The sequence below is a fragment of the Danio rerio genome, chromosome 10 (assembly GCF_052040795.2).
Source record: "Danio rerio strain M-AB ecotype USA chromosome 10, GRCz13ab, whole genome shotgun sequence".
Classification (NCBI taxonomy): domain Eukaryota; kingdom Metazoa; phylum Chordata; class Actinopteri; order Cypriniformes; family Danionidae; genus Danio; species Danio rerio.
The window spans coordinates 7,211,226-7,235,953 of record NC_141030.1 but is presented as its reverse complement, the minus strand read 5'-3'; the positions used below and the strand labels follow the sequence as shown (position 1 = coordinate 7,235,953).

The following is a 24,728-nucleotide window of genomic DNA, read 5'->3' as shown; positions in this document are numbered from 1 at the left end:
CAAGTTGTAAATGTATTATATTAACAGAAAATTTTTACAAAATATATATCTCCTTGTTTGTTTTGTCACCCAAAATACTCTTACTTTCTCATTACTGCAATTCCACAAAAATAATCTCATTATTTGTTATCTTTTTTTTTTTTGTCAATTTTCAGTATCGTCATTACACTACTACATCTTTTTTAGTTAAAATTTTTGTTGTATAAAAGTCTACAAGACAATAAATTAGAGAACACATATTATATAAAAAATAAATTGAAATTACTGAGAAAGAGTGGAAAATAATTTTTAAAACACAGTGGAAATCAACATCATCCTCAGTCTGGAGGGAATTTGGTTGGAAAAACATCATTCGTTTTTTCGTCATCCCTGAGCAAAAGACACATTTATACAAAAAGGCAGTCTGCTGGAGATTATGTGGCTCAAATAAAGCAAATCATTCACATATTTTCTGGAAATGTTTAAAAATCCAGGCATTTTGGCAAGACATTCATAAATGTTTAGAAAATATATTCTATATCCCCATCGATTTTTCTTCCTCAACTTTATACTTAGGCCTAAAAAAATCCTATGTTAGAAGAAAAATCTGACAAAAAACTGCTGAAAATTTTGCTGATAGCCTGTAAAAAATGCTATAACCAAAAAATGGTTACCGCTTGAAATACCTCAAATTAGTGACTGGTTTGACATAATTTATGAAATCTATAAGACGGAGAGGCTAACAATGAACCGTCGTCTACAGACTGAGGAGTTTATTGAGACATGGAGGAAATGGGTAGATTATATTCTGCCGTTAAGACCAGATTTATTATAGAATGAATGAATAGTTAGAAAGATGTGAATTTTATTTTGTTTATTTTTTTGTATTATTACTAGTAATGAGAGAAAAAATAACCGAAAGACAGAAAGAAGAACATAAGGTATTTTAAATATTGTACATTTAAGATCCTAAAAATGCCATCCTCATAGTTCCATGTGTACATAGTTTAGGTAATAAAAAATAAATAAATAAAAAAATTAAAAAAAGGGTTGACTGGGTGCCACAATATGACAAAAAAAAGTACACAATTGAGTTGTAACTGAAAAGCAACAAATTAATTTTATCCGTTTCTTTTTGATGATATGCAAAACAATTATAAGTGTATTGATTTTCTTGTTTCTTATAATGTCCTTAAATCATTAATGTAACTTCCATTTTTTATTAATGGAAATTTTTTAGTAATATATCATTTCATTTATTCCTACAATTTTGGGAATCCGATCTTTGATTGTTTTGTGAATACACTGTGAAAAACCCTATGTATGTGAATTTGGAAAAAAAAATGTTTGTACTGTAAATCTAATATGTGATCCATACTTTTAATACTTGGTGATATATTTTTGTTACAGTAACAAGAATCATAATTGGGGCAAGGGGGATCCTAACAGGCTTTATGATATTTGTCTGAAAAGGGAAGTGTTGTTGTCAGTAGTTCTCTTTCTGGTGTTCTGTTCTCCCTGATGCATATATAATAAGAATAACCAGTGTGATTTTTGCATGTGGTTTTAGTGCAGAAGTCTAAAGCTGCAGACATGCGCAGACGATCTCTCGCCAAACAGACAATCGAGGATCATCGCAGACGCTCAGTCAAAGCTCTAGAGAGAGGACGTGTAGCGGCCATGACAAAAGCCTTTGCCAACTCAAATCCAGCAACTCCACCTAAACCCAAACCCAGAAACACCAGCAATGCTATTAATCGGTGAGTCATGTCATATGGTTCACATCAGAGCCAGTGTTGTTCATAATAATAAAAGAAAGGTATATATATTCTCCAACCGGTGGGACCAGATTGTTTTTACCCATTGTAGAATCGGTCACTTCAGGATGACACACAAGTTTTTAATACTTGGAGAAGATCCTCCCACATGTTCTGTCTGTAAAAGCATTTTAACTAGCAAGTTATGTTCTATTAATTCTGTGAGGAATCTATTTTATACAGTTCATTCTTTTGAAACTTTTTTTTACACAGTTTTTTTATATTATATTTTTATTTTCTTAAAGCAACACAGCAATACAAAAAAGCAAAAACATTTATAAAGACAAAAAAGCAAAAGCAACAAAAAAAAAAACAAATGTCAGAAAAAAAAGATTTTAAAACTATTATTACATCAGTTCCTCCAGGATTATACATGGGTCAACAATGTTACACATGTATATCTAGGCCAGTGGGCACAGGCAATATGGTCATCTTGCAGACGATGACAGGGTTATACCTTTAAACTGTTATCCTAGGCATTTGTCAGTTCATTAAAATAGGGTTTCCAGGTGGCATCGAAACCAGCAATGTTATCAGATGTTATCTAAGTGAATTTTCACAAACTAATTTCGAGAGGAGCACGCGATATGATTGAGCACGCCTGGCTTCTCATCTGAAATAAGTAATAATCCAATCAGAGTGACCCAAGCTTACTATAAATGGCTTCGTTTTGGAAGAATCCCTTCGTTTTCCTTTTCCTCCCTTTTCTAACGGGGGGCTCTCGAGACCTACCTGATCTAGGATCCCCTTATATGCCTATTGACTGGGCGGGAGCCTTTGGCGTAAGTGTCTCCGGGCTCTCTCCCGGGACAGCAAGCCAAACCTGCTATTAACGCTAAGCATATCTAGGTGGGGACTCTTGAAATGTGAAGTGTTAGAAAATTACAAAATTCAGGATTTAAAAAGTGGTTTCGATGCCTTTTTCCATAAACAAAGAATATTTTTTTAGCTAACACCATTCCATATTGGTCAGCTTTTTTAAACTGATGACTGAACCAACAAAGTGAGTTAGACCAACCAAAAACAGCGATTGCTGGATCAGGAGCGAGGTCACAAGAATAAACCACAGAGTAGAAGTTGAACATTTCACTCCAAAACTGAAAAAGTTTTTTCAAATTTAAAGAAAAAAAAGTTTGCCAAAAAATGCCTTTTTCAAGACAAAAACAAAAATATAAGTTGATTTCCCAGTGATGGGTTGCAGCTGGAATGGCATGAGCTGCATAAAACATATGCTGGAAAAGTTGGCGGTTCATTCCGCTGTGGCGACCCCAGATTAATAAAGGGACTAAGCCGAAAATTAATAAATAAATGAATATGAGATGAAAAAGGCTGTGCTTCATAGTCACTGCATGGTCTGAAGTGACTTTCACACCAGACATAGAAAGTGATGTGCTCTGAAACCCATTCTTTTTGATGGCTTGGCCGTTTGTTGTTGTGTCGACCAAAAGCAAGAGCACTGTGACTAGCTTGTGTGCGGGCTGCAGTTAAAGTTCAAAATAGCCAATATTGTAGATATTAATGATATTTCGCTCATGAAAGAATTAATAAGAGAATAAATCAAGGACATCCAGGACAGTTGTTTTTGCAGAATTTAGCCCTTCAGTCTTAGGGTGCTTTCACACCTGTGAATCGATTCAGTTGTTCCGAAACAGAGATTAAAATTGTTACATTGTTGCTCTTTGCTCTTGGAGCGGTTCGCTTTCACACTGCAAAGTTTCTAATTGGACCAAAAGAGCTAAAACAAGTCACGTGCGAGTAAACTCTCCTTACATTGGTCAGAGCGTCAGGGTTTATTTTGCAGCGTCCCGCTCAGCTGTCAGGAGAGGTGGTGGTTTGGTGGTGATTGACAGGGTGCGCGCGCGTGACGTGTCTGAGGAGAGACACGGTGGGGAGGGGTGAGAAGGGTGCGCAACGATGCCTATTTGAGGACTGGGAGAGAGACGCGAGATTACCGGGAGATCATCACTCGTTTGCGGGCATCCGGAGACTCGCGAAACTTCCTGCCCTACTCATAATTCTCTCTTTATATAGCCATAAGCCTATTACATATCCATAAAACACTGTCATATAACCGCGCTCGGATCGGATCGCTTTCTCACTGCAATCGAACCGCTCCAGGGTTCGTTTCAATCGAGCCGAGACCACCTCACTCAAGCGATCTCGGAGCGATTACTTTGGCGCGGAACAGAGCGCGATTGCCCTGTTCACATATGCCAAACGAACCGCGCTAACTGGGCAAACGAGATACGTTCCGAAACAAAAGTGTAGGTGTGAAAGCACCCTTATACAGCTATATTCGTGTTTAAACTTGTCTTCCTTCATACTGTGACAACATGTACAGTAGTATACCATGTAGTATACTTGTTACTGCTGCTTGCAATAATTCTACTGTGCTGTCATGGCAGCACTAGCCAAATGAAACCTCTTGACTCGTTTATTGTCAGCAAAATATGGTTATTTATAAAATGAAAAAGTCTTTTAGTATTATTTAATAAAATAATAATTAATTATTACAAAGCAGTTTTGGTTTCAGTTTTTGGCCAAGTGCATCCAGAATATTTGGTTTCTGTTTTGGCCGAGTATTGTAATAGGAAAGAATAAAATAAAATAAAAGTTGTTTTATTTTCTGTCAGAATTTCATCAAGCTTGTCATGATGATTCTTGAATTTTTCTGTGCTCTATAGCTGAAGTTCATGCATTTATGATGTACTTGCATAGTGAAACAACACCTGCTTCTACGTGTCATCAGCATGGACTGTGAACTGCATATTGTTTTCTTGCTAGTCTCTTCTGGAAATACTGGTTATGCTTCATTAATGGTAATTATTCAAAGTAATATACTTTATTCATGCTCATTCATGTTTTGACAACTGCACAAAGGTCAGATGTAGGCCATGAGCTGGGCCAGAGAGAATCTGGGGACTTTTGTTTAATGATCTGTGGGTATAGAAGTTGAAAACACACAAAATAAAAATAAAAGCATTTATTTATTTGTTAACAATGTACATTCAGTTAGCAAGTGAACATCCACTAAAAGACATAGAAAATATTAATTTAAATATTTTTGTACATAAACTATTGCATATTATTCAACAATATTACTTTAATATAAAAACTGAATAATATATAGACACGTTTACATACAGATGAAGTCAGAATTATTAGCCCCTATTTATTTTTTCCTCAATTTCTGTTTAACATAGAGATTTTTTTCAACACACTTCTAAACATAATAGCTTTAATAACTCATTTCTAATAACTGATTTATTTTATCTTCGCCATGATGACAGTAAATAATATTTGACTAGACATTTTTCAAGACACTTCTATACAGCTTAAAGTGACATTTAAAGGCTTAAAGAAGTTAATTAGGTAATCTAGGCAGGTTAGTGTAATTATGCAAGTTATTGTATAATAATTGTTTGTTCTGTAGACTATCTGGAAAAAAATAGCTTGAAGGGGCTAATAATTTTGACCTTAAAAATTATATAAAAAATAAAAAAAAACTGCTTTTATTCTAGCCAAAATAAAGCAATTAAGACTTTCTCCAGGAGAAAAAATATTATCAGACATACTGTGAAAATCTCGTTGCTCTGTTAAATATTTTTTGGGAAATATTTAAAGAAGAAAAAGAAATTCAAAGGGGGCTAATAATTCTGACTTCAACTGTAAGCACATAAATAGAATCAATGACGGGCTCAAAATTGTGCAGAAATCTGCATTTTCCTGTGTATTTCTGCGGGCACAGATTCCATGTGGGCTTAAACGTAAGACTCTTATGTATAATTTTTACATGGAATCAACAAAAAGTTCTCCCTTTTCACAGCTACTGTATGTATCAACAGTTGTTTTCTTTCAGACATGCAAATATAAATGAACAGTATGTGCTGTGTATAAGGTATTTACATAACGCATCGTTTTCATATTGGCTCTATTGTGCCTATTTCTTCAAAACAAACAGGAAAGCATCGAAATCCATGCATGTAAGCAGTCTTATTAAACCAAGCAGGACTGTGATTATTTGATTCGGCAAAAAATCAGAAATAAAAGTTATATTAATATCTATGCCATCTACAATACATGATGTGATTTAATATAAGCAAAAACCTCTAAGTGCCGTCTAATATTACAATTGGAATTGAGCATTTTTTTTCTCAGACTCTTATGTTTATGTTGAGTTATTTAATTTTCAAGACCTTAAAAAGGATGTATTCTTTGCCATAAACTTGAATTTCCTGAACCTACAGACAGGAGCCTGATAAAAAAATGCTCGTTTTTAAAGGAAGTTTCAAATGGCTTTTAGAGGTTTTTGCATCTGAACTCTTCATAAACAAATTCTTGTTTGTTAGTATATTCACTATATACAGGCCCGTAGCCAGGGAGGGGGTTTGGGTGGTTCAAAAGACCCACCCCACCCTGACAAACGTCCAGAATTTGTCCCATACATGAGCTTATTTGTCCTATTTTAACTGCTATACTATAAATAATGAAAATAGCCCTTCGAAAAAGGTTTTAAGACCACGTAGAATCCTCTGTTGGGTGTTGTTTTGGTGTAAGTTCAGCTAATTAGTTTTGGCCAGTGCACACGATTATTTTATGAGTTCAACATCCAGCTGTGCAAGAAAACATACTATCTGACGTAAGAGAATTCATCTACCATTTTATTATTGTTTTTAAAAATAGAAAACATTGTACGAGTTACTTTTTTTAAGTCTTATGTCGCCGCAAACTAGAGTTTGAGTCATCGTACAGCACTGCGAAAAGGGGTGGAAATAAACAAGATGATTAGAGATTTAAAAAAGGTGAGTGATTGGTCCACATTTAAAATTTCTGTCCATAGAGATCATGTTTTGATCCTCGATTGGTCTCACGCAGTCAACTGATGAGATTTGGCAGGTCAAACTTGGTTTTGACAGACAGAAATTTAACATATAGAGCAAATGGTCTGACTCGTTCGCCTTTTTCAGGGTTCAAGACACCCTGGAGTACTTTTTTGAGATTTTAACAAATTTGTATGTGTTGAGGATCATTTAAGACGACGTTAGCACATCTTAGCTTTAATTGTGGGGAAAAACTGGACAATTTTGAGCTTTTGTCAGCTAATTTCATCTTCCGGGTTTAAAAAAATATTGGGGGCGAAATCAAAATCGGTGACGTAGCGCAAATCTGCTAGTATAGTGATGACGTGTCAGTTTTTCTCATTATTATTCATAGCAGAGTTTTCTTATCCTTTGAGAAGACCCTGCTTCTTAGTTATTCATGAGAGCATCTGCTTTCTGAATGCTAGTCAGACTGCCAAGCTGTGAGACCCAATGACTGGGTCGAATGTGTTTGTTTCCATGATCCACTGGGTTTGTTGCATGTTTTTCCCCGGGGTTCTGTTGGTTTGCAGCAAGCATTTTTGTAGGGAATGACGGACTTTGTCCTTTATCAATTGAGTTCGTTACCATTCAGACACAGCGCTTATCCATGCTGCTGTGTTCGCACACGTTTAAAATCCTCTAGATTTTAAAGATACCAGCAGGGCTACTGGTTGAAATAGACAGGGCAAAAGACCTTCTGCACTGCTATCCACTGTGTCTGCATTCAGACTTTGGGATTGAGGAGGAGAGAAGTCCTCTTCATTTATAGTGTTTATATAAACATGATTATCTTACAATGATGCATATAGCCACAGCCATATCACCCTGCAGCCCAAGACTGGTTACTCGCTGAAGCTAGAGCCTGGTCAGTACCTGGATGGTAGACCACATGGGAAAACTAGGTTGCTGTTGGAAGTGGCGTTAGTGAGGCCAGCAGGGGGCGCTCAACCTGTGGTCTGTGTGAGTCCTAATGCCCCACTAAAAATGATGGGGACACCATACTGTCAGTGGGTGCCGTCTTTCAGAAGAGACGTTAAACCAAGGTCCTGACTCTCTGTGCTCATTAAAAATCCCATGGCACTTCTCAAAAAAAAGTAGGTCCTGGCCAAATTCCCTCCATTGGCCCTTACCCATCATGGCCTCCCAATCATCCCCATCCACTGAATTGGCTCTATCACTGTCTCTCCTGGTGTGGTGAACGCACTGGCACTGTGGCTGCCGTCGCACCATCCAAGTGGATGCTGCATACTGGTGGGGGTGTGGAGAGACTCCCCATCATAATTGTGAAGCGCTTTGGGTGTATGGCCATACACAATAAATGTGCTATATAAATACACATTACATGTAACAAATTGTGGTTATGTGTATATAAAAACTACGAATAACAGATGTAGCAGGACATTAAATTACTTTTTATTTTTGTGCATTTTAACTTTGTAAACTAAAATCATGCCTCATCTCACGGTTTGTGTCTCATTTTGTAAGCTGACTACAGTTGTTCGCTTCCTTCTTTTTCCCCTGCTTTGCCGACCACGTTCACTCCTTCCTCTGCTCTCAGCGCTCCACACCCATCTCGGTGCTTTTTTATTTTTTATTTTTTAATTAGGAGGTAGATCGAAAGAGGGTTTTAACTCCCCTTACTGTAAAACACATTTGTACTGTCCTGTTTTTAATTTTTCCAGAAGGATTTTTTATGAAATGAACTCTATTAAGGACATGCAGTGACAGCAGAAAAAATAATGATTTTTTTATCATGTAGTAACACTAAAATCTTATTCAATTTATTTATTTTGTTTTTTGTTGTATATTTATTATTAAAGTATTCTTGCCATGAAAATAGCTTTGGTTGCTGACATGGCATTAAACAAATTATACATTACATTACATTGGGATAATTTTGATAAAAATTAATTTATTCTGGACTTTATTATAAAACATTTAACACCAGTTTTTGCTGTTAAATTTTTTTGTGGACGACATCACAGTCTTCTACTAATAATGCTTAATGCGTTTACTTGAATTAAGTTTGATATGTCAATTTAAGTATGGATTTTTAATGATCAGTGTTAAGAGAGTATTTTGATTTAAAACCTTGCAGTGTACTTGGAATTTTCTCTGTATTTAATATAAATAAACATATCAAAGGGTATACTAATCTATTTAATAATCAGTAATCTAAGTACACTCTGGTAAAACAGGGTAAACAAATCTCTATCTTGATCCCCACCTATCTCTCTAGTGCTAATAATAAAGATATATTCATCATATCTGTCACCTCTTTTTATTCAAGACTCATTCATCTCAGGAATGTGGTACTGCAGGCTGTGTAATTATGTGTTTTGACACTGATTTCCTCTCAACGCATCATCTGTTGTGCAAAGCCGCTTCTAGTTCTCTTGTTATGTACAGTAAATATGTTTAACAGACCAAATATGAACTGAATGTGGAGAACAAAGTCTCAGGCGGGTTACAGGAAATATCTTTACATGGCTTCATGGTTGATGATCTGGGATTTGATCCAGTTTGTCTCTTCTGTTCTGTCTGGCAGGAAGGGCGGTATGCGGCGCTCACTGTCAACGTCCAGTCGAGAGCATATTATTCGTTGGTTTAAGGAGGAACAGTTGCCCCTCAGAGCAGGGTTTCAGCGCGATCAAAGCCGGATCGCCACATGGTTTCACGGTGAGAATCAATTTAGGCAGAATCCAGAATTGTTTCTTAAAGCACACAATAACAAAATTAAAATTCTGCCATCATTTACTTACTTACCCTTGACCTACATTGAACACAAAGGAAGATATGTTAAGGAATGTTAGAAACCTGCAACCTTTGACTTCTCTAATATTTGCTTTTCCTACTATGAAAGTAAAAATTTTCCAACATTTTTTTTTAATATCTTCTTTTGTATTTAACAGAATGATGAAACTGAAACAAGAAAAAGTTTCTGCAGTCTTTACTCAATTATAAATAAATGAAAAGCTACAGATCAAGAAGGTAAATGACTAAAAATGAACTCTCAGTAATGATTTTAAATCACACTGAACTGAGCTAAACTGAACTGAACTTAAACACTAAAAACTGAACTACACTGTTCCAGTTACTATGACCATTTATGTGAAGCTGCTTTGAGACGATCCACATTGTAAAAGCGCTCACCAGGGCACCCAGGGCTCAAATAATAGATTCTTCAAATTTTGTAGACCCTTCCTGTCTTTCCAAACAGAGCTATTGAATTAGTCTATATCAAGTTAATACAGTATATAGAGATGTCCTACAACCGATAGCATGATCTGATTTTATCTACAGGTATAATCTCCCGTGAGCAGGCAGAGGAACTGCTGAGCGGTGGTGAGCCCGGGCTTTTCCTGGTGCGCGTCAGTGAGAGGATCTTTGGATATGTGCTTTCCTACCGATTCAAGGATGGAATCAAACACCTGCTGATTGACTCCTCGGAGAACTGCTACATGCTGCTGGGAGACCAGATCAAATTCAGCTCCCTCAGTGAACTAGTGGAGTATCATCAGGTAATGTGCTGTACCAACGCAATCTCACGGCAATTCATAACTTTTTGATTTAGCGGCTAATTCGAATGAATTTGTACGATTACACTCGTACAGTTTACAGACCCCCTAGTTTTTGGGAATTTTTTTATTTTTTTATTTTTTGGTGATTTTTCATGATAAAAATGACTGATTTTGTGGCGGAAATTTGCGGACAGTTTTGTGACTTAAAATATATATACATACATGTGAAAAACTATATACATATAATCTATTTACCAATATTTACCATATTGGGTAGCCTGCTATGATAGGCGTGCAATCTGACACAATAACAAGGACAGGGGTGCCTGCAGGATTTTATTCGAAGGTACTCACAAATCCAGCACTGCCCCGCCCCGTCCCCTTCCCCTTACCCCAATCATATCAAGAAACACTGATGCTTACTGTCAAAGGCTACATTAAGGATATTCGTTATGACATTTATTTGTTTCCTTTTGTCATTTATTTGTTTCCTTTTTAAAATTAATATGTTTTCTTTGAAATCTAAATGTAATAAAAGCACATCAGCACAAAGGAAAAATCAGATGCTCGAGACGTAATCTTTAAAATTAAGACATATTAAAAAATTGCAAATATATGACAGAAGATTGTGATACAATACAATTAGTGAAGCAATAATTAAATCCTTACTTTACACTGACCGAAAATCATCCACCTGCACAGTTGAGTAGTAAACGGGCTCAAACAAAAATATATATTTTCTTGGAAAAAATATCTTTTTATAAAACGAATTTCGTATATAGTTTGTCTCTTTGTTTAACTATTTTTCTTGGTCAGTTATCTTCTAGATACAATAGAAGAACGAAAACCATTTGAGGTGAAGTGCTTCAAAACAAATCCGCTATGCTTCAACAATACCAAAGCACGAACTGGATTGTCAAATAAAATAATAATCTAGCCTAAATAAAATTAAAGTGATATACTCAGTTTCAGAGAAGCCTGTATTAAGCTGTTTTTTCCATGTTGCGCCGTTAAATTACAATTGAATTCATTTAATCAAGTGATTTGAATGAGCAGGACAAGCCTTTACAAAGTATTCGCAACAGCACTGAACATGTTCCCACATTACCTCGGTGGAACAAATTCGGTTGGAAGGGTGAGAAAACTCAAACTAGTTGTGAGAATGGAGATGTCTGCTTATATATGCCAGTCTGTCAGATAAAATGGATTAAAACACCTTGAATGGTAGCCGTTGCATGTGAGGAGGCTGCGCTGCTGACCTGTCTGATGAAAGAGACAGTTCCCCCGGCTTAGGTGCTGATGAGACTGAAGTCACCACTCCGTGCGGGAGATCAGTATTTGTATCATCAGTTTTAGGCATTTTGGCAAATGTCTCAATTAGGTTTATCTGTTTTAAAGAGTGTTTACTCATTTTGAACCTTGTTTTAAACAATAGCTATCTGAATGAATTTTAGTAATTAGTAATTTTTAGGTGAGGAAAAACCGTCAGCAAAACTAAAGATTTTTTTTACCCATCTCCCACCATGCAAGTACATACACACTTTAAAACACACAAACATGGCCTTTATTTATTCTCGTTCTTTCTTGATTTGTCAATATATTGTAGTGTATACGGTTTAATAATCAATTTAAATTATGTAATAAATAAATTAAAAAGCGGCATTAATTCCCTCCCTCTCATGGTAGGTACAAACAGTGAATGCGTCAAGCCGTATGGCTGCAGGCGCCACTGGACAAGGACACAAAACATAAAAATAAAGCTTCTTTATTTTGGTATCTTGTCAAAACCCCAAAATTTTCGACTGAAGATGAGGACTGATCTGAGACTCCATCAAGGCCTAGACAGTGTCATTGGTTTTTGCGTGTGAGGTTTTTGGGTCCAAGAAGCAGTTTTATCTGAATTTAGTAATAAAAAGTTATTAGTCAACCAATTTTTAATATTAGCTATACAATCTGTAAATTTTGAAATTTGTACATATTATCAGGTTGAGAGGAGATATAAAGTTGTGTATCATCAGCACAACAGTGGAAGCTAACTCCGTGTTTTTTAATGATATCGCCTAGCGGTGACGTGTATATATAGTGTAAAAAGTAAGGGACCAAGAACTGAACCTTGAGGTACCCCACAGTGTACTTTTTGATCTGTACAGTATGATGCCTCTTCATTAACTGATACAAATTGATACCGTTCAGATAGATAAGACCTGAACCAGGCCAATGCAGTTCCTGTAATACCAACATCATTTTCAAGCCTATCAAGGAGAACATTATGAGTGATTGTATCAAATGCAGCACCGAGGTCCAATAACACTAAGAGAGAGAGAGAGAGGTAAAAGAATCCAGATTGGAATTTTTGACAAATAATGTTTCTCTGTAGGAAGGATCATAGTTGGGCAGATACAACTTTTTCTAGTGTCTTTGATAGAAATGGCAGGTTTACCAGTCATAGATAGTGATGGCAAAATAAGGCTTCCTGAGCCACTTAAGCTTTACAGCCATTCGCTTTACCAAAAGATGCCCTTCTCGAATCTTCATTCAGCATTGCTGTCCAAAGATGACTACAAGTAGCTACTATGCTAGGAAATAGCAGACAAATCAATTCATCCAGGGCCAGTTACCTGACCACACATTTGTACATTCATTGCCTGTAAATAAAATGTAAAAAGTCTGATTAATCAGAGACAACAGTCAGACACAGCTTAGATGCCTCAGTTCCAATGTCACATAACCAGTGAAGTCATTATGATTAAAATAGGCCACGCTGAGCACATTCCATACACGAGAAACAAAAGAAAGAGAAGTGACATAACGTACCATACGCCGTTTACAGCACGAGTCACTGGAGGGATATTTGATAAGCTGTGATGTCTTGTTTTTGAACAGGTTTGCTCTTTTAGCTGGCTGCTTTAGTGTGATCGTTCACCCAAAAATGAAAATTATATTAGTAACTCATGCCTCATCATTGCAGCTGAACCACTGAAGGCATATTTTGAGGATGTTTTTTTTTGAGATTTTTCTGTACTTTAAACAAGTCGAGAACCATGTTGTTGAGAGAGGGAACTCTCAGATTTCATCTGAATCATCTTAATTTGTGTTCGAAAACACATGAGGATGAGTATTTAATAATATAATGTCCCTTTTTAGGTCAACTAACCCTTTCAATGACTTTGAAGCTGGTCTAAAAATATCAGAAAAGGCTTATGAGGTTTTTATACATGTATAAAAATATGTATATTAAAAGAGATTTATATTAACTTTAGCGTGATGATGATGATGACCACTGCAATGGCGTCTCGCATCTGCAGTACTTGCATGCCAGTCATAGGAGGAGAGTGAACCAGCTTGCAGGGTGAAGTCATTATGATTAAAATAGGCCACGCTGAGCACATTCCATACACAAGACACAAAAGAAAAGAAAGTGACATAACATACCATACGCCGTTTACAGCACGAGTCACTGGAGGGATGTTTGTACACTGTAATGCCCTGTTTACGATTAGCCCCCCCCCCCCCCACACACCCCCCAGCAGCGAAAGAGGGAAGGGTTTGCATGAAAAGGGGAGTTTCATTACATGTTGCAACCCAGACACAGACGCAGTGGAGATAGACAGTGATTCGGAGAGCAGAATTTACAGTAGATCTTAGAGCTGGAAGTGGATGATTTCCAGTTCGTAATATTGTAGGGATTTTTCTGTAAACTAAATCATTTTGACTAAGGTGTGTCTTTAAAAACTGAAAGAGTACTGCTGATTATACTAACTAACTTTGCCATCTGAATAAACATAAACAAAGAGCATTTATCACACACCAAATTTGTAGAGACAGGAAATCAAAACCAACTTGAACTGCATCTTTTTTTTAAAAAAAGATGAGTGGCAAATCCAGACTTCAGCATTTCTAGATTCAAAAAGCTCTCTGGTAAAAAATGTTCCTTACAAGCATATTTTTGTTGCCGGTTAGAAGATCCACACATGTGGGCCCACACGCAAGCTGTGCTCTCATCACGGGGTAATGGAAACAAAACCTTCATTGTGGCACATTTATAAACGAAACACTGACGACCCATTTCTCCAAACAATTCTTCTTCTTCCACTTATTTGAATTATGGTTGGTCTTCGAAGCGACTGTATATAATGCATATTAAGAAAGTTGCATCTACTTCACAATAGAGCACGCTGATTAATTCTAACCAAGTCTTTTTATTAATTATGGCCACTGAGTGGTAAGGTACGGTTCGGTTCAGTACACTTTTATGGCTGTTTCCACTGTCAAAGGGTACCTAAAAGCGAACCGTACCGTACCACTTTTTGGTCACCCTTTGCATAGGCTACCATAAGGTGGAGCTAGACGCGCTGTTGAATGCTATTAGTTTACAGAGATACGTCACTCACACAAGCAGGAGGATAAAAAAACTAAGAAAACGCCATTTTTAAAAGCACAGCCGAGACATTACCCCGTAATAATATATACATATAATAACAAGCCATGGTCGACCCAAGCTCAAACAAACCTTGTCGTCGTCTTAAAGAACAGCCACAAAGAAGAACAAAATCTGCTGTATCCTGTTGTTGTTTTACGAGCCAGTCTTAATGTGCGAGTGAAGCGTTCTATAAAGAGAAGCCGTAAAAAACAGCAGCAAATGATGCTTTAGCAACCTAAAACATGAACAAACTGCCATGTTTAACTGTTATCATCACCTTTTGGACTATTATGAACTCGGAATGATGGAATTACTTTCTAAGAAGAGGTTACGTGTGCTGATGAAGATTAAAGACACAGATGAGAGGTGTGGTGGAAAGAGTACTGAAAAATCAAACTCAAGTAAAAGTACCTTTACTTGCCTAAAAATGTAGTGCAAGTAGAGTAAAAGTATCTGTTGTAAATATTACTCAAAGTATGAGTAAAAAGTAGCCCTTTCAAAAGTACTCGAGTAGTGAGTATTACGCTGCTAAAAGCTGATGCACTTACATGTCATTTGTGCATGTGTGTGTAAACGTAACATTCTGTAGTGCATTTAGTTACTGCCCAGCAGCCACTCAACATCATAAGACGTTAATATTAGGATATATTTAGGTTGTGATGTCAGCTGACCAAAATTCAATGTCTAGCTAACATCTAAGGACAACGTTATTTTGATGTCTAATAATTAAGACAAATAATGTTGATATTTGGTCGATTTTACATTGTTAGAAAGTGACCAAAATCCAACGTCAACATCTTAACCCAACATCATATTGACATCAAATGCTGACATTTATTAATCGAGTATTGCAACTGTGCCTGCTGGGTGTTTAAGGCCATCATACAGTAAACATCCATCATCTTCTTATCAGTGACATGCATCTAAACCAGTGGTGCTCAACCCTTTTCCTGGAGAACTATTTTCCTGCATAGTTCAGCTCCAACCCTGATCAAACACACCTGAACCAATTAATTAGGACCTGAACAGCAGTTGATAATTACAGGCAGGTGTGTTTGATATGGGTTGCAACTAAAATCTGCAGGAAGGTCGATCTCCAGGAACAGGGTTGAGCACTCCTGATCTAAACCGTCTCTAGGGCAATGTGTTTAAAGTTTTTGGTAATTTTCTTGAACATTTAATGCTTCCAGTTTGTTGCAATTATAACTATCCCATGTCTTAAGGTAGTTCATTATGATGCGATTTGCCTTCTATTTGCAATTTGAATTGACAGAACCCACAGGACTGATTTCTTTTTGATCCCCATAGACAAGAAAAAATAAAGTAGTAACTGCAGGTTGAAGGAAAGTAGGGGAGTAAAAGTATTAATACTGTACTAAAAATGTACTCAAGGGGAATTAAATGTACACATTTTTAAAACTACTTACTAAATTACAATTCCTGAGAAAAACTACTCAGTTATTGTAATTTAAGTACTTGTGATTAGTTACATTACACCACTGCAGATGAGAGGTTTGCACTAACTGCTGGCTATGTTGTTTTTGCACCGAAATAAGGACTAAATGTATGCTGTGTGTAGTTTTTCTGTAATAGAGAATATATCAGTGACTCTGAGGGTCTGTATGTGTTCATAAATGTTGCATTTATTTATTTATTTTATGTTATTGCGGATGTTACAGTAGGCTATTTCACACTTTTGATCTGCAGTTATAATTAAATCATTGTCATAGAAAGGTTAGTAATGAACATTTATACACCAATCCCCACGCTGGAATTTACACAAGGATCTCATGCTTAATTTTCTTTTTAAACCGGAAGAACAATTTACCCTAAACAACGCAAAAACAATCAGTTTTCACTTGTTAGCTGAATATACAGTTGAAGTCAGAGTTATTAGCCCCCTTCAAATTTTTTTGTTCTTTTTTAAATATTTTCCAAATGGTGTTTGACAGAGCAAGGAAATTTTCACAGTACGTCTGATAATATTTTTTCTTCTGGAAAAAGTTGTATTTGTTTTATTTCAGCTAGAACAAAAGCAGTTTTACATTTTTTAAACACCATTTTAGGGACAAAATTATTAGCCCCTTTAAGCTATATTTTTTCTCGATAGTCTACAGAACAACCTATCATTATACAATAACTTGCCTAATTACACTAACCTGCCTAGTTACCTTAATTAACCTAGTTAAGCCTTTAAATGTCACTTTAACCTGTATAGAAGTGTCTTGAAAAATATCTAGTACCATGTCATCATGGTAAAGGGAAAATAAATCAGTTATTAGAGATGAGTTATCAAAACATTTATGTTTAGAAATGTGTTGAAAAAAATCTTCTCTCTGTTAAACAGAAATTGAGGAAAAAATAAACAAGTGGTCTAATAATTCAGGGGGGGCTAATAATTCTGACTTCAACTGTATGTGTCCTAATAGTGTTTTTAGCAGCGTGGGACATGGATATGACTGTCAACATCTCAAAAAATGTGTTTCGTGACCTTTAAATAACTCATGCCTCATTCCGAACCCTCAAGGTTTGTCTTCAGGATGAAAATTCTATTTCAATTCACCTTTGTTTCTATAGCACTTTTACAAGGTAGATTATGTCAAAGCAGCTATCATAGAAGATTATAATAAACTAAAACTGTGTCAGTCCAGTTTTCAGAGTTTAAGTTCAGTTCAGTTCAGTTCAGTGTGGTTTAATTTTCACTGCTGAAAGTCCAAACAAAACGAAGATATTTTTGGTGATAAATTGTCTCTCATCCTCTATAGATGGCAAGAAAGACACAAAAGAAAGGTGCCCCTTCTGTGGTTCAATCAGAATATTTTCAAATTTTTTTTTTTTTTTTAGCAACACCTATCTTCCAATGATCCGTTCAGTTACCGCAACACCCGACATGTACTTACATTTATTCATTTAGCAGATGCTTTTATCCAAAGTGACTTACAAATGAGGACAAGGAAGCAATTTAAACAAATACGTATAAGAGCAACAATTAATAAGTGCTGTATTATTTCAGGACCGATTTCAAATGGATCAAAACCTTCTGTTTCATGGCAAATCTTAACCCATGTCTAACTGCATATTTCCTGACACTAGGTGGAGCCGCTGAGCTCATCTGAAGGAGAGGAGTTTCTGCTGCAGGCGTGTGGCCAGAGATCATCCACAGCAGACTACGCTGACCTCTTTACCTGATCTACTCCACAAACACACTTCTGGACTTCTACACTGTGAGCTGCACTGCCAATACACACACACACACACACACACACACACACACAAAGGAATAACTGCTGATCAGCATCTGTGAAGGCAATTATGATTCTGTTGATGTGCATCAAAACATTTCATAAACACCCCATTCTAACACTGAATGAAATCAGAAGCATTTTTATTAACCATTGCAAAAAAAGAGCTTATTTCTTTGTGTAATTGAACCGATAAAACTCAGACAATATCTTTTGAACATAAAACTAATTTATAATATAACAATTTTTCATTTCAGAAATGTATATATTGGTATATACATGAATAATTACGCTCTACCAGCAGGTCAGTAGCTGAAGAATCATGATTTTAGGTTAACAAGCAATTCAAAGAGTGTTCATTTTCATGAAAATCTCTTTTTGTATAGCTTTTTGGGTGTAATATGAACATTTATTTCCTGTGTAAACAAGCATTAGCACTTTTTGAGGGAGCTAAAAAACATAATGAAGGAAACCATTAAAACGCACTGTTAACAATACTGTATTGAACATTTTGTATGGTTGAACTATTCCCAAGTAATCCGTCTGGCTTTACTTTATACCAATTATTGTAATTATTTAAATTAAACTCAAACATATATAGACAACTGCATAAAAGTGACAAAGTGTGCAAATTAAAGCTTCCCTTTTGGATGTGCACATTTCATAAAGTGACACGAACTCATAAAATGCATCAGTACACTCAGATTCAGCTGGAGAACGACATGAAAACTACAGTATCATCAAGAGCATTTCTCTTGTTACAATGTTTAAATACATTTGTTTCCCTTTATGAATCCAGATTTAATTTCAACACATTTGCTGTATGGAGTACATATACTGACTGGAGTCTGGAAGACGCAACATATACAGCAGTGGTCTCAAACTCAATTCCTGGAGGGCCACAGCTCAGCACAGTTTTTTCTCCAACCCTAATCGAACACCTAGTTGGATAAGCGGTGTTTAAGACTACTAGAGACTATTAAGCAGGTGGTTGAAGCTCAAATCTGCAGAGCTGTGGCCCTCCAGGAGTTTAAGACCACCTGATCTACAGTTTCTATTGAGAAGTTTTGGTAACACTTTATAATAACCACACACTATAAATCATTTATTAAGCATTAGCAAATAGTGAACTCATGATCTGTTAAGCATTAACTCTACATTAATAAGTGTTAGTAAGCAGTTTATAACTGCAGCTACAAATGCTCTATTCTTGACTTATAAGCACCTATATAATGTGTTTAATGATTGTATTTTCATACTCTGATAATGATTTATTTTTCATTACAAAATTAAATATCGAATTATTTACAAACTGTTTGTATTTAAGAGTAGTTGAGGGTTTTTAGGATCATTCAGAATAAGTTATTAAATAATTAATAAACTAATGAAATCAACATTTATACGTCTTATTATTCAGGCATATATTAATGGTTACTATATATGTTAATAAATGCTTTATTACCTCAACTTCATGCAGTTTTGTGACCTGATCTAAAGTGAGGACTATTCATGCTTTATAAATCCCTTATTAATGACAAATAAAGGCTCCGTTAAATTCTAAACAGGAAAAAAATACATTATTCATTTCTCTTCATTTAAAGATACACAAATAAAACTGTACTTCGAATGAAAATAAATCTTTGCAACCTTATCTAAAATAGAATCACTGTAGAGTTTAAATATTACATCTTATTATAATGTTAAATTATTATATTGTTGTTGTTTTATCCAGTCGGATGTCATATTTTGACTCTCCTGTTATTTTGCAAAGTTTAAACTTTACAGTAATTTTACTTTTTAGAAAGATTGCACAGATTATCATTTATTTGATACTGAGCCTTTAATAGGCATTTATAAAGCATGAATAGTCCTCATTTTAGATTAGGTCACAAAACTGCATGAAGTTGAGTTAATAAAGCATTTACTAACATATTAGTTAACTATTAGCATATGCCTGAATAATAAGACATATAAATGTTGATTTCAATAGGTTGTTAATCATTTACTAACTCATTCTGAAGGGTCCTGAAAACTCTCAACTACTCTTAAATACAAACAGTTTGTAAATAATTCAATACTTAATTTAGTAATGAAAAATAAATCATTACCAGAGTATGTAAATACAATTATTAACCACATTATATAGGTGTTTATAAGTCAAGAATAGAGCATTTGTGGCTGCAGTTATAAACTGCTTACTAACACTTATTATCTGTTAAGCATAAACTCTACATTAATGAGTTCACTATTTGCTAATGCTTAATAAATGATTTATAGAGTGTAATTATTATAAAGTGTTACCGAAGTTTTTGTCTTTTGAGGCGACAAACAGAATCGACTGGCATTCAGTACAGTTCTGGTAACAAAAACAATCTGCTCATCTGTAACGAGTGTCTTCACTCCACATTAATGTTAGAGTGAGAATGCATAGCTTCACATAAGATGATGATTCATGCGATTGATAAGAAAACAAATACAATTTGAGTTAAACAGAAGGATTAAATGCTGTCGGAAGAGCTTGTCTGTAGCTTAAAGTGATATTTCATCCAAAAATGAAAATTCTGTCATCGTTTAATTGTTCCAAACTTGTTTAACTTTCTTTCTTCTGAGGGAGATGTTGGGTGAAAAGCCTCCATGGTATATTTTTTGTTCCTACTATCGATGGCTGCTGGTTTCCTTCAGAATATCTTGTTTGTCGTTCATCAAAAGAAAGAAATTTGTAAAAGTTTGGAACCACTTAACGATGAGTAAATCAAATATTTCGGCTGAAGTGTCACTTCAATAAGAGCTGTTAAAAGCAATATAATAATGCAGAACTTTAATTAAACCCTTGTAAAATGTCTAAGCTGCTTGGTGCCTTTTCAAACCCATGGGGATTTGATCATTAAGTTCCAGTACTAAGTCATCGTTCCTGTGAAAAGCAACCGTTTCAGCTCTCCACACAGAGTTCCTCCGCTATCATCAGGCACAGCGTTACATGAAGAACTGTCCCAGCAGATTGGCCACACCCAGCAGGATGAGGAAGCCGTGGAAAAGGGTGGAGGTCCAGCGTAACTCACCTCTGCGCTTCAGCGAGACCATGTGGATCAGAGAGGGAAGAACAAACACCAGAGCCAAGCCGCATAAAGCCCCAGAATACCTGAGAGCAGAGTTGAACACAGCATCAAGTCTTTTGATGAAAATTCAGTTATTAATTACACAACCTCATGTTCTTTCAGGTCTTTAGATATTTAAAACTCAATATCTCCCTCATAATCAGTAGACCGCAAGGGTCTGAAGATGTTTAAAAATCAGAAAAGGAACCAAAAATATTCCATGTGAAGCTTTAAAAACATTTTAGTGTGCCAAAAACTATAAAAACAACTTGGTTCGAGTCATGTCAGATTAGGGAGCATGTTTACTACGAGCAATACATTAGGTGCGTTCGACTTCATGCAGATCGATCTAAATCTGTCTTAAAGCAGTGCATGCCGGTTAGAATCTTTGTCCGGATTGATGCTGCGATGATGCCATGTGACTGTCACATGTGGCATCAAAGTACCACGACAGCGCTCCGATTCAGCCGGTGCAGCGTCTGAAGAGCGACTGCTGAAGCTGCGATGACGACACCGAAATTACACGATTGGCCGAGTTCACCACATGACAACAACCACGTGTGTTTTGCGTTTATTATTGGACAACTTCTGATTCACAAATTTTAAAACAAACAATTCACTTTTCATACCACATCTATCTTATGCACATCATGCTTATTAAAAGACTACAAATATTTTACAGCAGTAATTATCTTTTGTTAAATAATTTGGTTATAAAGTCTCGATTGTTTGCACAGGTTTATTTTCAGCCTTTTTATACAGACTATTTACTGCATTCAGCTTCATAAATGACCTAAATTATATATTTTAGTAAAAAACCTGAATATTAACTCAAATAAGTCTTACAGACTTGTAATAAAATAATCATCATTGATCCTGCCACCCTAAAGCTTTCTTAACAAATCAAGTTAAAGAACTATTTTATTAAATAATTATAAAATTATTTTTATGATTATATATATTTTTTCCAGTCAAACAGTTTATGCAGAAATTTTAAGTGTCATTGATGTATCTGGGAAACTTCTACTTAAAGTGTCGCTCACTTATTTTAGGAAAGTCCTTTTGTTCAATCTTTCTGGATTAAAGTGCCTTTTTTTTTTAATGCTTTCATTAACCAAAATTATCTTGATCATTGTTTAAGACTTAATCAAAACACCATGTTTTAGGTTTTACACTAATATATATTGGAAAGTTTTATATCTATAAATGTAAATACATGTTGTCCTTTCAAGCATATTCAAACAGTATTATCCTAAAGAGCGATGTTTAAACTCCTAGAATTTGCGCTTATTGCTTTGTATTTAATGACCTATTCACTTTTATGTTTATATTACCCTCTCATTTCCCCTAGTTTCTTTAATGCTTCCAACTAAGTGAGCACACTTTCGTTATGCCCAATCAGAATTCTGCTGCTTTATTAATAGCATTAATAGAATATTAATAATCAGAGAAAAAGAGAACATCGATAATTTGGGAATATTTTGGTTTTAAAGTCACAGAGACAGAACAGCAAGTAAAATGTACGAATTGTTGCCACACCACAAGGAAATACAACAACCAGCACCTAAAAAAGCACCACAGGTGGCTATATGAGACTAAAACGTCAACTAAAAGTAATGCCACTGGCACTCAATCTAGTAGTAAGCAAACAGCAAAGTCCAATTTCAGAGTTGTTTCAGCCATGTTTGTGTCCTGTATTTTTATCATTATAATTTTGTGTTTTTATAATAAGCAAACTATCTCTCTAATTTGAGTTCAACTTTGTTTACAAAAAGGTGAAAAATGAGCGTTTCATTTCTGAAAATGTTAAAATAAATTTGAATAAATGTTTAGGTAGGTTACTATCTTTTCAGTTCCTTTAACTAACACTCACTGCAGTTTAGCAGTAAGAAGCTACGATACAGATTATTGAGCTGAAGCCTGACTATATGATTAAATTGCAAATCAAATCGAAATCGCGATATCTATTATAAAGTATAAAAACGTCCCTTGTTCACGTTGACGGTTTTACTGTGTTATAACAGTACTAAACAGCATAAAGTCTGAATATGACTATTTGTTTTAGATGAAAAACACTGTTTGAACAGTAGTATCTGAATTGAAAAGTATTAAAAAACAGTTGGTGAAAGTAACAGGAAAATCTACAACCTCCTCATCATTTTGAAGTAATCTGACACCATACTGCAAGTCATGACAGTGACATAACAGATACAGTATGTCTGAATCATTCATACTATACAATGGAGATCAAAATGATCAACATATATAAACACCATCATTCAATTTTGATTTACAATGTTAGTAAAACAGTGTTTCCAAGGCACTTACTAGTTATTTTGTGTCAAAATTAGAGCCCCCTGACATTTTATCAGCGCTCTTACCTGATGATGGAGCCAATGTTGGGGTAAAACCTGGCCATCAGAACTCCAGCGCCGACAACGAAGACGTTCAGAACAAACACATGGAGGAAACTAAACATGAGAAAACAAAAGCATTAATAATGACATTCTACAAAGGCAAACCTTTAAGATCTTTGTAAATATACATTGTAATGATCACCAGTTGTTCTCCCCGTTCAACCACCACTTTCCCCCACAGATCAAAGACATGCGCTATAGGTGAATTGAATAAACTAAACTGACCGTAGTGTACGAGTAAACAAGTGTGTGTGGATGTTTCCCAGTACTGGGTTCTGCTGTGTAAAACATATTCTGTATAAGTTGGTGGTTCATTCTGCTGTGGAGAACCCTGATCAACGAAGGGACTAAACCGCAGGAAAATGAATTATCACAAAAGATTTACAAGCACGTTTATCAACATGCAAATCAATCTGACAAATGATTTCCATGGGATCCTGTAATCATTTTGTGACGCTGTGCTTAACACGTAACATGCCCATTTTTAAAGGAAGTTGCACGTAAAGATATCAATCACAATCATAAGTGGGCCATGAAGAGAGAGTTTTAATTTTATTGCCATTTCAGCTTCTATGGCTATGGCATGGCAAAAAAAAAATAGATCAAGTAAAATTATTCTAACAATTAAAAGTCATCAACAGCGATAAATAATGCATAAGGTAAAATATATAATTAATAATAATAATGATAATATATAAGATAAAAATCTAAAACAGTTTTTTAAGATTTCCTTTTGATAAAAATTCTACAACTTTAGATGGATTCACGTTTAAAAATATTTCCTTTAAAGTCTCTCCAGATAAATATTGTTTTCTGATAACATTAAAAATGGGGCATTCCACAAGAATGTGTTTAACTGTTTGGTTTCTGTTGCAATAAAGGCATTTTGGTGGTTCTTCTCCTTTGAGTAAATGTTCATGTGTGAGTCTCGTGTGTCCAATGCGACATCTTCTATACACAATCTCATCGTGTCTTGACTTAAAAAATAAATTAGATTTTTTTCCTATTTCAGGTTGAATTTCAAAAAGTTTATTTTCTGGGCACTGATCCCATTCTAAGTGGGCCATGAAACGCATGAGTAGAAACTTGTGAATTGATTTATTTGAAAGCACAATCTCTACTTTATAAATACATAGTACAGAGCAGGGGTCACCAACCTTTATGAAACTGAGAGCTACTTCTTGGGTACCGATTAATGTGGAGGGCTACCAGTTTGATAAACACTTCTCAAATAACAAATTTGCTAAATTTACTTTTAATTGCACTTTATGTTTTTGGTAATGATATTCATCCATGTGAAGACATTGACCATGTTAATGATTCTCACAAAAGTTGTCAACAATGATTTAACAGGGTAGGAAATACCCTGTATATA

The 24,728-nt window shown here is 35.4% G+C and overlaps 3 protein-coding genes across 11 annotated transcripts in view; 1 reads left to right on the top strand and 2 right to left on the bottom strand.

The window, feature by feature from the left end:
* Positions 1 to 24,728, bottom strand: part of tln1 (talin 1) — a 1,269,505-nt gene that overhangs the window by 399,702 nt on the left and 845,075 nt on the right. The window lies entirely within an intron of this gene.
* The window catches only part of sh2d4a (SH2 domain containing 4A), a 209,872-nt gene that overhangs the window by 20,781 nt on the left and 164,363 nt on the right, over positions 1 to 24,728 (top strand). For 2 of the 6 annotated variants that reach the window (XR_015500768.1, XR_015500767.1), the window contains exons 7-10: positions 1,390 to 1,739; positions 9,207 to 9,337; positions 9,962 to 10,179; positions 17,693 to 18,334. Coding sequence is in view for 2 of the 6 variants with exons in the window: in XM_087270146.1 (XP_087126272.1) it covers positions 1,550 to 1,739; positions 9,207 to 9,337; positions 9,962 to 10,179; positions 17,693 to 17,788 (635 nt within the window). In the remaining 4 variants the exon portion in view is untranslated. Of the gene's footprint in view, positions 1 to 1,389; positions 1,740 to 9,206; positions 9,338 to 9,961; positions 15,823 to 17,692; positions 18,335 to 24,728 lie in introns of those variants that run through there. The other 4 variants (XM_087270146.1, XM_087270145.1, XR_015500766.1 and 1 more) reach the window with 3 other exon arrangements.
* Positions 17,968 to 24,728, bottom strand: part of slc38a9 (solute carrier family 38 member 9) — a 46,180-nt gene continuing 39,419 nt past the window's right edge. Inside the window, exons 14-16 of one of the 4 annotated variants that reach the window (XR_015500469.1) lie at positions 23,318 to 23,407; positions 18,882 to 20,980; positions 17,968 to 18,746 (exon numbers count right to left, since the gene is read on the bottom strand). Coding sequence is in view for 2 of the 4 variants with exons in the window: in XM_087269586.1 (XP_087125712.1) it covers positions 20,815 to 20,980; positions 23,318 to 23,407 (256 nt within the window). In the remaining 2 variants the exon portion in view is untranslated. 4 annotated transcript variants of the gene reach the window in all.